The following is a 14915-nucleotide window of genomic DNA, read 5'->3' as shown; positions in this document are numbered from 1 at the left end:
CACAAAAAAGGATGCAGCGGGCATGGTTGGATTATCGTCTTTGCAAAAGTTAACTACCGCATTTCGGATGTTAGTATATGGGCTTCCTACTCATTTGTTCAAAAAAAAGAAAAATAAAAGATAAAGAAGCTCATTTTGTGCTTCAAAATTCTTTAATTGATCATTTGTGGGAAAGATACACTAATTAAATGTATTGTTTTAATATAATGTAATGTCATTTTTAAGATAATAAATGTTTGATATAAATATATAATTTATAAGAACTTTGTGAAAAATAAAATATAAGGGATCAATTTAAAAATTTTGTAAATAAAAGGTATTAGTCGTAAAATAAAATAAAAATATTTAAAAATATTCATTTTTAGATTTAAATATAGAGTAAACCATTGGAGGGAAATCTTACTCTATTTTAGAGTAAAAACTACTCTATAAACCATTGGAGATGGTCTAAGACCCATATTTCACGTCACGTTGACGCGTGAATATGAACAAATATATCATATCTTATAGAATGTATTTACCATATTATTTTTAAAACTCCAAATATAAAATAATATTAATAATAAATTCTTAATTCATAAATTATAAGAAAATTTTATCAGAACATTATAACCATCTAATATTATACGATTGTCGTAGTTGGACGTTACAATTTCTAATAGAATAACTACAATATATTATGGACATTTCCATTAATCTATACTTCTATACTATTAAAGCAGAATCCCTAATAGGATTATGCCCTTATTTTCCAACTTATTTACAAAGGTATGCTACTGTTTTTTTGATTATTTTTAAAAATAAATTCACCAACTATATATTTTGCCAATCAGATGTTAGGAATTTGTGATAACCAATCAGTTTAAACCAGCATTTATTAACATTATTACTTATCATTATAATTTAAACCAATTTTGGATAATAATAATAATATGTATCATACAATCCATTCTCCTATACATATACATGGTAACTAAATTTGCTTCATTATTAAATGGCATTTAATGACATCTATAATTTTAGGCATATTCTTTTTTTGTACCTTACAAATTATTGATTCTGAGGTTGTCTTTCTCAAATATTTGTGGTAGAATTATGATTTTTACTCATTCAAAACATATAAAACAGCTTCTACACATATAAAAAAGAAAAAATTGCCAAAACGGAATAGAAAAACAACTACATTGTTTTTTTACCATAAATTTTTTTTGGGCCAGATTTGGACTTAGATACCCCTTACCAACTTTAAAAATTCATATCAATTATTTTAAGAGTCAGATAATATGGAATAATATGTAAAATGTACATAAACAAGAGACAATCATATGAAAAATATTTTGGTTGACTAAATATTAATAGAACACAATTTCTGCACTACGGAAGAATTCATTAACTACTACTTCCTAATACATCTACGAAGACGAAATCACAAAATCTACCAATATACCGATAAATTACGAAAGTATAATTACTTTATCTACTAAACTACTTCATCCTACGACATCATGGTTTTACAATCTACCATCTTATCTATATTCTACGGACAACAGAATGTATGTTCTGCCAATTTCGAAATGTATATTTTCCATAAATCTCTTCAAAATCTGTTAAGAGAATATATTGTAAATCAATTATTTCCTCAATTTGCGTGTTTCCTAAGTTATTTTTTTTTTTAAAAATCGTGTTCTTCTTCTCCATTACACGATATTGACAAGAAGTTTTTGAAACCACCCAAAAAAATTGAATCTCTTGCCCAAGAAGATGCCTATTTATGCCTCTTGTGGGGTGTGGAAGTTTGATCCCCTTAAAAGATGGGGATTTGCTGTTGATAAGAAAAAAACGAGGTAGAGTACTGGTTGTGGAATTGATAAGTTCCTTTGAAGATCTAAGAATCATGGCTCTTGAGGATTTTGGAAATCGACCAAAACGATTTCGAACTTGAGTTAAGCTACTTACCTAAGGACTTAATCAGTACAATAGACTGTCCCCCAGTTATCATTGGGAATGATCGGCAAGTCAAAATTTTCCTTACATATGTACGTGGAAAAGCTTCGACAAGGTTGTGTGTGTCTACTTCACCTATCAATGGAAACAGCGACGACATTGAGCTTGATAAGGAGGAATCTAACTTGCGTTTCAGTGAGCAAGGTCTGCCTTTATCGTCTTCACCTCGAGATGACATTGGTAGTTCATATGAAACGCATAAGGATGTCGAAGACAATGATAAGTCGAACGACGGGGAAGAAGATGCTGGTGCGATCAGTACGAGGTTTTCATACAGCCATGCGACAAGTTCTTGTTGTTGATGGGACATTTTTGAAGAGCAAATACAAAGGAGTATTACTTGCTGCGACAACTTTAGATGGAAACTCTAACTTGTATCCTATTGCATTTGCGGTTGTGGACTCTGAAAATGATCGTTCTTGGGATTGGTTTATGAGACAACTAAATGTTGTTGTTGCGGACGATCGTTCTCTAGCTTTTGTGTCAGACAGAAATAGCTCACTTTGTAAGGCGATTGAGAATGTGTATCCTCTTTCTCAACATGGAATTTGCATTCACCATTTGTTGAATAATGTGGTCACACATTACAGAGGAAAAGGAGTGGTTGGATTGATTGCAAAAGCTTCTAAAGCTTATAAAGTCGTTGATTTTCAGACGCGCTTCCAAGCTGTGTGCAATATTAGTCCAGCTATTGGAAAATATTTAACATATGCAGATGTTACAAAGTGGGCTCGCTGTAAGTTCCAGGATTCAGGTACGACATCAGGACGACAAACCCGGCTGAATCAATAAACTCTGCTTTGCGCTCACCAAGAGAGTATCCAGTTATTCCTTTGTTGGATAGCATCAGAGAAATGTTGACCCGTTGGTTCTTCGAACGTCGGACACAATGCAAGAAGCATACAAAACCATTAACTATTGCCATCGAGAAAAAGATAGATAGACGGATTAACAAGGGTAAAACGTTTCTTGTCCAGCCAATTAACGACCATCGTTTTTTTGTTCGTGGAGATACAATCAACTGTCTGGTTGATTTGGACAGAAAGACTTGCAGTTGTGGGAAATATGACTTGTTAAAAATTCCATGTAGACATGCTATCAAGGCTGGTTTAACAGCTGGCCGAGCGCCATCCTCACTAACGGATGACATGTACACTGCTTCCACTTGGAGAACAGCTTACCAAGAATCTATCAATCCAATAGGTGTTCCTGAGGATAGTTGGGTTGTTTCAGATGATGTTGGAAATGCTAATATGCTACCTCCTAAATCAAGAAGAGGAGTAAGAAGGAGAAGAAAACGCAGGTATGAGACAGTTGAAGACACGCTCCATTCATCGCAAGGAGCTCAAGAAAAAAGAGGCACAGGTGCAGTCGATGTGACGAAGAGAATCATAACAGGGCTACATGTGACAGAGCTATTTAGCCATGTCCTTGTTTTGGATTTTTTTGTTTTTCATTATGGTTTTGGTTACTTGCTTTACTTGATTTACATGTATTTCTTCGTTCTGGATTTTCTTTCTTTTCGTTATGGTTTACTTGATTTACTTGTTTTTCATTAGCAACAAGTATATATCAACTGAAGATGATCATTACTGGTTGTGAACTGAAGATGATTATAAGCTACTGTAAACTGAAGCTAGCTTTTAAACCACATAAATCAAAAAATAATTCATCAATTGTGAACTGAAGCTGATTATAATCAGCGAACGATTTTAATCAAGAAGGCATCGAGTGTATATAAGTTGATAATAATGCAAAACAATACTGCAAACTTAAGCTATTTTGAACCCAAAAAACTCAGACAACAAGCAAACCGATAACTCTAACTTGCTCAGACAGTAAGAGAAGTCCATATCCCAACGACTGCTCCTACAACTACCATAGCCACTGCCGCAATCTTTAGCTTTTGTTTCATCTCCGTTTCAACTCTAGCAATCTCCATGTTCACCTTCTCTTTGAGCTTTTGGGACATCTCATGTTCAACTCTAGCAAACTCAGACTTCACATTTTCCATAACCCTTTCCTCTAGCTTCGTATGCCCTTGAGCAACCCTCTCATGTTTCGCATCCACCGTCCGTATCTCGTCAATCAAAGCTTCGTCAATCCATTTAAATAGATGATTCTCAGATTTTCTCTAACGCAAAAGAAACAAAATTTAGTCAATATTCTATTTTGAACTGTAAATCGAAGTGATATAGTATGGTTTAATCTGCAACACGAAATCAAAATCTGCAACACGAAAGCGAAACACTGACTTACATCTCTTGCAATTTTGCATCGGTAGAATCGCCGATACCGATTATCCGCGGTCGATGAACCAAAAGTTGTTATGCCCTCTCCACACCAGCATCTTGTAGGCACACCATGAGTAGAGATTCAAGGAAAACAACTAGAAGAAGTTGACGAACTGGTCATTCTGATTTCATTTCTAGATTCGCAAAGAAAGAACCCTAATCCCCTTTTCTCCCGGCTTTGGTTTATTAAATTTTGACAAATGATAAGCAAATCACGTGTTTGGGGGTGTGTGGATCCGGGTTACGGGTCGGATTTTAATAATTTTCAGGTGGGTCTTAGTGGGTATAAACCGTAAATGGTAATACTCCAAAACACTAAAATCGAATGCTAGAATACTACACTCTCATACACTAAAATCAAAATCATACAACTATAAGAAGATAAAAATCAAAAACACTAATTTGTATAAATTAGAGTCTAAAAACTATAACTCATTAATCTATAAAATCGTCATGTTAACATACTAAACTCTACATTGTAAAACAAAAAATCTTATTAACTCTTTACGTGATTTAGGGGAATAGGGTTTGAACCCTTTCTAATCTAGGGTTAGGATTTGAACCCTATCATAATTTAGAATTAAGGGAATGAATCCTATCTAATTTATGGTTTTGGGAATGAATCCCTATCGAATTTAGAGTTTAGAGTTTCAACCCTATCTTATTTCAAATGTAAATTATAGTAACAACAAAAATAACACAACAATTAATCATGAACTCAAATAAATAAGCTAGGGTTCAAACTCTTTACCCTAAATCACATAATAGATCAGTTTCATAACAATAATCATGAACTCGGATAGTACATCAGTTTCATAACAATAACAGTAGTGTATAAATTAAAATGATAAACTGAAAAATATCAAAGACAACAATAATGAACTCAAATGAGTTCGACAGTTTTCTCCGGAGCACGCTGTGGAGGCTTAAATGTGGACATGCGATACTGCAAGACCTCATCATTTGCTGCTTCCCAAAGATCATACGCTATCTTGTGTCGGGCTTCTTGGATGTTCTCATCATTCACCAAAGAGAAATTTAATCCAAGTAGATGGCACTCTATGAACTTCAACGAATAAGCACCACAATCATTACCACTCGTGTTTAGGCCGCGCATCGGGACATATGAAACAGTATACTGTTTAACATTGAAATCTTTCTTCTTATCTGACGACTGGACAGCCTAGACGATTCGTGGAATGAGGATGAAAATCGATACATATCAAGCGCAAACTATGATAAAGAAACACAGAAATTTTAAAAAGAAAGACATGAAAATCAAGTCACAATTTCTTATACAAACCTGAAAAGCTCGTGGTGTTTGAGAACAATGCACAAGGAAACAAATACAATCACAACAGTCAATATTCATGCTACTTTTAATCATAATACAATCGTCCAAAGACACACATACTAGTGAAAACAAATCAAACAAAATCACCTAAGACATACAAAAATGCAAACCACATACTTTACAAGCTTTATAGATGTCAATACCCAATCAAATACGAATCCATTCTCCCTCAATGTCACGAGAAACAACAACAGGTACAAGAGATCGGTTGCCACAAACCAACAATCAAAAAAGTATGCAACTTTGATAAGATAGAAGCCTAAATCATTCACAGAAACTAAATTCGAAACCTATTGACAGTCAAACTATAATTAAAAAAAAGGACTCAAGTAAAAGATACAAAGACATGCAAAAAAAAATTCAAAAAAAACCTGAAAAGTCTCGATTGGTTTGCTTGAAATAGGGCTGAGAGAGTATATTCCAGATCGGAGAGGCATGAGCCTCAGTTATCGGTGAGGTACGAGCTTCAGTGGTGTTCGGCGAGTTACTTGAGAACGAGATGCGAAGTGAGACGTGGTCTCTTAGACTGCGATTAAGAAGAAGAAGAACACCAGCAGAGTCTTAGCGGGCAAAAGGAACACCGGCGACGGCGAGCTCTGACAAGCCGATGACTTGAATTCGTCTTTTGTTCTCTATCGCCAAAGGAGGAGACGAAATTAGGGTTTAGGGTTTTAAGTCACGATTTGGGATTATCCCCTTTTGTTTATTTACTATCTGTTTTTCTTTTTTTACTTTTAACTTTTTTTTAACTATTAAATTTACAAAAAACGTTTTACGCTTAGTTTAGGAGCTTATTTGGGTTTACATAAAAAATTATACTAAGTGGACAACTTCTAGTTCATATTATGGCATAGGGACAATCTACTATTTTTTTGTTCTATATTTCCAATTTTCCCTATAAAAAAGACATTATATATATTTTTTTAAACAATATGAAATAAAATATAATATGTTATAAAATTAAATATATTTTTTTAAAAAAGACAATCCCGAGCTAGTTTCTCACTTATATTAGAATCATCTACACCCATAATGTTTTTATCTCTATATCTCAATCTCAGCATATGGCAAAAAACTTATCATCCTTATTAAGCTATATCATGCTTGTCAAACTTACATTTGTAATGATTAAACAAAAGACTGACTTTCATCTCGGTTGCACATGACTATGCATTTTGAATATCAAATGTTTGATAGGCCCCGGGATATTTATCTCTTGATATATAGGTTGAAGAAATCTCATCTTGTTCCATATATGTTCCTTAAAAAATTTCATAGAACATCCAATCAATGTCTTTATATCACTAGTTACGGCTGGCTATTGACAAGTCAAAGTGAATAATCCACAAAAAAAATCATGGCAAACTCAAATCTAAGAACTATACTCTATATTCGTAACAAAAACTCTCATGACATCATATAACAATCTTATTGAGGTTTTATAACGGGTCGATCTGATACTGTGTTCGCCAAAATGTATCTATTTGTTTGACATTAATACAACATAGTAAATAACTCCATGAAATTTAGTCATTAATCATCTCACATATTAGTCATTCGCGGTTATCTGTGTCCCAAGCTAGTAATCTTAATATCGACTTCAATAACTTAATTATGTAATTGTTCACTTATAGGACTTCATGATCAGATTATGTATTTGATAACCCATAAAAATGATATAAACTATTTTGAGACTATTATTTAATTATCTAATAATCAAATAAATCTTAAACAACTTTCATTAATTTGAAAACATAACAAAACATATGTAACTATAAACATCATATCATTAAAGAAAATCCCTCAGTAGAACTAATATCACATCTTAACTTAATGCCAATAGCACTAGTATGACTTTAATGCCTAAACTATCGAAGAGGTTTGGTTAATGGATCAACACAGTTGCATCCGTTGAAATTCTAATAATCTATATATCATTTTATTATATAAACTTAAACATGTTTAACATGAATAATTGAATATGATATATTAAATAATTTGATTTTTATAAGGAAATCAAACTACTTTTAAACCCTATATATATGTATGATTAATAAGAATCATTCATTTCATAATCATTCGATAAGAAATAGGAGAAGAAGAAGCGACGTAAGTCGAGATGGCCTCAGACTCTCAGGTTTCTTTTCTCTTCTTTGCTACCAATCTACAACGCTCAATTTTTACCATCTCCCTAAATCAATTTGAAAAACAGGTTTTAATGGAAGACAAATCTGGTGTTAGAATCTTCACCCTAAACAGACCAAAGCAACTGAATGCTCTAAACTCCAACATGTTATTGAATTTTTCCCTTGTTTTTTTTCCTCCATTCGTGCACTAGTTTACATATCTGGCCTGAATGAATCTTCTCTAGATCACTCGGTTGACGCAATTATTCCTAGCATATGAGGAAGACCCTAATGTGAAACTCGTCATCCTAAAGGTAATATTTATCCTTATCGCTTCCGGTTTGCACACACTAAATATCTTTGCCTCAGGGTCAGGGAAGAGCCTTTTGTGTTGGTGGCGATCCTACCTGTTTTTCGTGATATCATCATACAAGGTATATAGCACCCTCCCATCTTTCTTTTCCTGCTTACCTTTCAGCTTCTAAACACTCTTCTCTATTTTCGAGGATTAGGAAAGTCATGGAGAGTCGGTGCCGATTTCTTCTCAGAACAATACAAGCTCGACTATGTCATGGCCACGTATAGCAAAGTTCAGGTATGTTGAAGTGGAAAAGCGAATATAATTGGGTCCAAAATAGGATATAATAAATCAACATATAATTTGATTTAAATATTGGGATATCTGGCCTTTTTCATATTTAAATTATACTTATCATAACACGTATAATAATTATATATCATATAATAAATAAAAGGACATATACCACAAAAATGTTATTTAAAAAAATTCGAGCACTTTTTAAAATACCCATGATAAAAAATTGTTCGTCTGAAATATTTATGAATTCAAATCAACATCTTATATACTATTTTACTAGGTCTTTGTGCGGGCATAATCATCTTACGAATACTTATTATTTTATGTCTTACTAATCCAAAAATCGGCATTATAAAACTCTAATTGGTGAACATTTTGAAGGAAACAAATTATGGTGAATTCTTTGTTCCTCAAAATTTATAACAGTTATGTTGAAATTTTAGTCAAATTATTGAAAGATAGATCCCACTTTTTTCTTCTTAATTTCTCATGGAGGAATGAATTTATAAGAAAAACTTTACCTATGCAATTTTGATAAGGACCAAATTGAACAAAAAATCATATTTTTTTTTTCAATTCCACAAATGAAATTTTATTTTTTATTTTGTTCATTTTTTCATTCTTCTAGTGGTCACCAACTGAACCTATAGTGTTTCACGGATTAAATTTAAACTGGTTTAAAGTAAAAGCAAGAAAATTTGTTTTGAACTCAGTCACAAGTTAAATTATTATTTATGATTTTAAAAAGTTAAATCAAACATCAAATTATTTATATATGTCAAAAAACGTTCATCAAACTATGTACTTATTATTGTGTTAAAAGTTTTAAAACACTCATATATTTCTTATACTGTGTACTCTATACTGTAGTTATATTTCTTTGGAGCTATCTTGTTCATGAAGCTTATTTTATCTGGTTCGATGGATCTATGTTGACTGTTTAACCTTATATGTATCGATAACCAAACCTGAAGTCTGTAAAACAAAAATTTCTGTGTTCCTTGAGATACTAAAAGGCTATTACATTTCAGGCTATATATAACCGGTATTTTATTCGAGAAGAATTTTTTACTTAGTAAGGCTACTCATTAATGTCACAGAGGTTGACTGCTTTAGAAGCAGATCTTTGCAAAGTTGGTTCAAGTGATCCAGTTACCTTTGCCTCAACAATTCTCAATGCATACACTCAGAATCCGCACCTGAAGCAGCATAGTGCTTACCACAGGCATGTGTCTATTATTTTATCTCATCTATTCCTTTTACTAGTATTTGAGTTCGCTGCATTTTAGGTCAAGTGCAATAACAAATTTCTACAATTTGGTCATGATTGCATTTTCAAGTAATACTTGTGCCGGTGTGAGCTTTCAATCGTTCTTTAACAGTAAAAATGCCTCTTTTTGTTGGCTGTTTCTTATATTCTTTTTGGTTTCTTTACGCAGTTTAGATGTAATTGATAGGTGCTTCTCGAGAAGAACAATGGAAGAGATTATATCTGCACTTGTAATTTTTTCATTTATATATATAGTAAAAGTTGGCTTGCATTCATTCCTGAGTTGACTAATTTACACTTTGACAATGCACTATACCATCATATGTGTTGGTTAGGAGAGAGAGGCCACTCAGAAACCAGATGAATGGATCTCAGCTACCATTCGAGATTTGAAGAAGGCATCACCAGCAAGCCTTAAAATCTCTCTTAGATCGGTTAGTTCCTCAAAATGTGTCACGTATAATAATGGGATAGAGCTGACTCTGTGTATGAAATTTCAGATAAGAGAAGGGCGGTTTCAGGGGGTGGGAAAGTGTCTTATCCGTGAGTATAGAATGGTGTGTCATGTGTTGAAAAGAGAAATAAGCAAAGATTTTGTGGAGGTTTTGTCTGCTTTCCTGATTGTATATCTTCGTTCTGAAACTGTCTTTATTGTAGAGATCATTACAACAACGTGTCTAATTATGCAGGGTTGCAGGGCCGTGGTGATAGACAAAGATAGGAACCCAAAGGTTTAACAAAAACTATATTAATTCTTTCTTGTTATGTCATATTTGTTGATGTAATGTCATATATTGAACTACAGTGGGAGCCACGGAGTCTGGAAGAAATGAAGGATAACATGGTGGAGAGGTACTTCGAGAAAGTGGATGAAGAGGATCAATGGAAGGATCTAAAGCTTTCACCAAGGAAAAATTTGCCTGCTTTAATAATCGCAAAGCTGTGAACTAGAGAAGGTGGTGAAGCTGATGTGTGATCGTTCGTTGGTTGGAGCTCAAATTTCATTGGTTGTCACGCGACCGTTTCCTTATGTTTTTTTTTGGTGTAAAACTTCTTTTTAAGTGGTGTAAAACTTGTGATAAATGCTTTATTATATTTACTCTTGTCAACAACTATGTCAGCCACTTCATCAAATTATAAATCACATGTTTATCCTTTTCTACCTTGGCATCTTGCATCCGCATGGTACTCCCATTCTGCATGCTTTCTGTATTAACGTCTGCATCAATGATTGTATTCGTCAAAACAGACTATTGACATCTAAAACTATAGTTTAGATTTTCAGTCTCATCCACCAGAAAGTTGCCAGTCTTTCAGCAATTTTTTATTGGCCAGAATCCTCCACTCTTTTGGTCATTTTAGTAACAGTTAATGGAAACGATGATTTTAGTAGAAATCTCGATCATAGTAACACAAAACATAAGAATACTTTCCTTAAAAAAAAAAAGGTTCTCCTGTCTTTATTCATTATTTTTTACTGAAATATGTATGTAGGAAACAAAGGAAAAGGAATCGATGATTATTTGCATAGACATGGAAAATGAGATAATGGTCGAGACTTCTACTAAAATCATCGATTCCTTAACTTGTGGACATGGAAAATGAGATAATGGTCCTACAGCTAGGAGGATCACTTTCTCTTATTTGCATAGACAAATTATTAAGAAACACACACACAAGTATGGCTCAAGCCTGTCGCTTATATGAGAAACCATTGACAGTGAGACCTCCATCAACACAAATGGTCTGACCAGTAATATATGAAGCTGCAGGTAGACACAAAAGGCCACAAGTGATGCAACCTCTTTTGGCTCTCCAGCACGACCAAGCGGAGTTCTACTGAACAAACTCTTCTTGTAACCCGCGTCTTCAAGATGCTGATAATTCACATTAGGACATAAAAATGATAAGTACAAAGTGTTAATTGGAAAATAATAGATAAGAAAAAGTGGAGGGTGTTATTGATTACAGGTTCAGCCATATCATTGAGGATAAAATTAGGAGCAACAGAGTTAATTCTTATGCCATCAGTTGCCCACTCACACGCTAAACTTCTTGCTAGTTGATTCATAGCTCCTGTACAACACACAAAGATGTAAATTAGGACAATCAAATAAAAAGCTGTACGAAGAAATACCTCTCTTTATATATGAATGAATGGAAAACCCTTCTATTTTTACATTTTTTAAAAGAACTATAACTGCTTGCGTTCACTTAAGAATCTATATGAATTAGATCTAAAATAATACATGTAAACACAACACACGCACACGTATATACATATATATAACCATTTTAGCTATGAATTTTGACACCACACGAACCAACTTAATTATTCGTATATTACATTCATTTTTATTGATAAATTCACAATATTAATGCGTCTAGTTCTATTGATTAACTTTCTATCGGTGTACCTTTCGTTAAACAATAGAGGGATCCACATTCCATTGATACAACCCCTCCAACAGAAGAATTCATAACAATGCTTCCGAATCCAGAAGCCTTTAAAAGAGGATGTGAAAGCTGGCTAAGATAATAAGCTGATTCCAAGTTTGTTGAAATATGGAACGAGAAATCGTCTGCCACATATTCTGTTGTTGGTTTAAGGCGAACTACGCCAACGTTATTCACCTATGTTGAACAAAAAAGAGTAACAAAAGTCTTACTATATTTTACCCCCAAAAGAATCTTTCACTACTAATAGGTATTGTTCCTATAAGAACATACTTAGTTTTTAAAGTTAAGATTAGCTTACAAGAATGGTCAGCTTGCCATCGAACATCTTTGAGACAGTTAGCATCAATGTTTCTCTCTCAGGCCGAGAGGATACATCACATATTGAACCGCTCACTTGAAACCCTTTATTTTCCCATTCGCTTAATCTTTGATTAAGCAGTGTTTCAGATATGTCGCATACATGGATTGTAGCTCCAAAACTAGCTAACTCTTCTACTATAGCATGCCTAAAACATCCACAACTTATCAAAAAATTATCGACATATATCTTACATTGAAAGAGGGAACAATGAGATAAGATATGATACAGCTAGAGAGTAGAAAAACGAACCCGATTCCGCTAGCTCCACCAGTTACAAGGGCAGTCATGCCTTGAAGACTCCATCTTTTATCCATTTTTGTTTGCGAATGAGTAACAATGATCACATATGCTAAATAACATATATAGAGGCAAGGTATATCAAATATACGTAGCCAATGACGTTTTGGCGGAGTGGAAAATTAAGGGTCATTTAAAATAATGAAAATGAATTATGTAAATGAAAAAAAAAGCAAATGGAAACTGAGTATAAATTAAGTAAAATAAAGTATTTTAATATTGGTTTGGGTGTGAACAGTTGAGTTTCTTCTACTAATTTGAGTGTGAACATGTGTTGAGTTTTTTACAAAATTAGTTTGGCTGGAATAATACAATTTCAAGTGTTGAGTTTCTTCAATTAATTTAGGACTCGATCGTTTCTTTTTTTATAATACTCTGATTGATTCACGTTTTTAATTTATTTATTTGGCTGTCGATCTTGGACTCGATCAAGTGTTTCCCTAATAATATGATTGATGTCGAGCATCTCATATACTACTAAAACTATACTATTAAAAGGTTCTGATACAGAGCTTAAATAATGTTGGAAATAAAATTGGCACTGAAGCTGATTGTTTTTTTCTCCAGAAATGGTTAACTTTGATTTCTATGGCTTTTCCTATATAGATTTATCTCCCTTGCACTATATCATCTACAATTTCTACATATTTTTACATCAAATCAACCACATCAAGTGTAAATATGTTTTTATTGTTAAGGTTATTCCCTTCTATGCACGAATCTCTATTTGTTATTGGAGAAATCAGTTTATATATGTATCATGTTTACGTAATTCTCAACACTAATTACAGTTTATAGATTAAAATAGTTAAGAATATAATATTTATTAGTTTATAAACTTATTAATTTAAAGTGAATTTTATTTCTATATTTATATTTAAAAATAATGTTTATTTAAAATAAGAAATATATAATTGTAGGACATTATATATCCGATAAATTTTATTTATTTAGCTATAAGTTTTGCTAGATTATTTGTATTTTTTTAGTTTGTCGGTGTATCAGCTATATGTATCCTAAAATGTAAATGTGTTTTAAATATAATTCTATATATAATACATAAATATTGTAAAATAATAAGAGAGATTAGAACATTTTAATTTCTAATGATTGATTATGGAACCAACCCCCCATGCATGCAATACCAGTCGAGTCTTTCGACCGATATGTGGTCACCTCTAGATATGATTATGGATTTGAGAGATTCACGAGTTTATATTGATCTAGGAATTCGTAAACACTAGTCTTATGTGAGTGATGCTATAGCTGCACACAGAAGAAGGCACTGACTTGATTTCCTGAGTCAGATTCATGATGTGATGTTGTGGATATGGAATGTGCATTCTTACAATCCCATTTTCAGATCAAAGACAAATTCAAAACTAATTTGTAGACCACGACAGGAAGGGAGTACTGGTATAACTATAGGGGAGTTTGTTTTCTCTCGCTACTCCAAATACTCGTTCATTTCTTTGTTGTCTGTCCACGATCTTCTCCACGTTTAAGAAAATGTTAAATTGGAACATTGGCGTGGATACTTCATGAATCTTATGAGCAGTCTGCTCGAATCAAAGTACCCTCCACATTGGATCCATCTCAGTGGTCTTTTGACAGATAATGGGATGGGACAAGACTCAGCTGTATCTCCTTAGATCGATCCCCTTTCAAACAAAAGATTTACGCCACTTGGATAGAGAGACCAGTATGTTTTTGGTTGAATAAATTTGAATTCTTTTAAAAGTATGTTTCTTTATACTCATCGAAAATCAAAATACTAACATAAGTTAGATTTAATTAGTTAATTAGAAAAGTTCTTACTATTATTACGAACGTGGACTAATCTTGTTTGTGAGCGTAATTCTAGGATGACGTTAAATTATTTTTTTATTTGTTTTACATGTATTTTATTTTCTTACATTTTGTTGTAACAATTGTGAGAAGGAACAGATGCGGAAATAGATGAATAAAAGCGATGTAACTACGACACGGATATTTAACGTGGTTCACCCCTAGGGCTACATCCACGGGCAAAGAGAAATCTTATTATTGGAGGCGATATTGAGTTTACAGAGTGCAAGTTTAGGGTTACTTCGAATACAAGATATATATAGTAACATCTCGCATCTAAAACCCTAGACTAAACGGACTCAT

General features: G+C 33.1%; 2 protein-coding genes and 1 pseudogene across 3 annotated transcripts; 2 read left to right on the top strand and 1 right to left on the bottom strand.

The window, feature by feature from the left end:
* Positions 1–2706: 2706 nt before the first annotated feature.
* LOC106436897 lies at positions 2707–14645 on the bottom strand (annotated as a pseudogene).
* LOC125585568 (probable 3-hydroxyisobutyryl-CoA hydrolase 3) lies at positions 7772–8400 on the top strand. The gene is made up of 4 exons (XM_048754872.1): positions 7772–7789; positions 7865–7963; positions 8024–8092; positions 8148–8400. The coding sequence occupies exons 1-4, from the start codon at positions 7772–7774 to the stop codon at positions 8196–8198; spliced, it is 237 nt and encodes a 78-aa protein (XP_048610829.1). The 3' UTR covers positions 8199–8400.
* LOC106436898 (3-hydroxyisobutyryl-CoA hydrolase 1-like) lies at positions 9448–11248 on the top strand. Of its 2 annotated transcripts, XM_048754871.1 has the most exons (6): positions 9448–9601; positions 9816–9876; positions 9982–10080; positions 10147–10248; positions 10336–10377; positions 10452–11248. In XM_048754871.1, the coding sequence occupies exons 1-6, from the start codon at positions 9468–9470 to the stop codon at positions 10590–10592; spliced, it is 579 nt and encodes a 192-aa protein (XP_048610828.1). In that variant the 5' UTR covers positions 9448–9467; the 3' UTR covers positions 10593–11248. The 2 variants fall into 2 exon arrangements, with proteins under 2 accessions (XP_048610828.1, XP_048610827.1); XM_048754870.1 differs by having other exon boundaries at positions 9982–10248.
* Positions 14646–14915: the final 270 nt, after the last annotated feature.

The sequence above is a fragment of the Brassica napus genome, chromosome C4 (genome assembly GCF_020379485.1).
Source record: "Brassica napus cultivar Da-Ae chromosome C4, Da-Ae, whole genome shotgun sequence".
NCBI lineage: Eukaryota > Viridiplantae > Streptophyta > Magnoliopsida > Brassicales > Brassicaceae > Brassica > Brassica napus.
The sequence above is the reverse complement of the archived record's forward strand: the minus strand, read 5'-3'. Positions and strand labels throughout refer to the sequence as shown.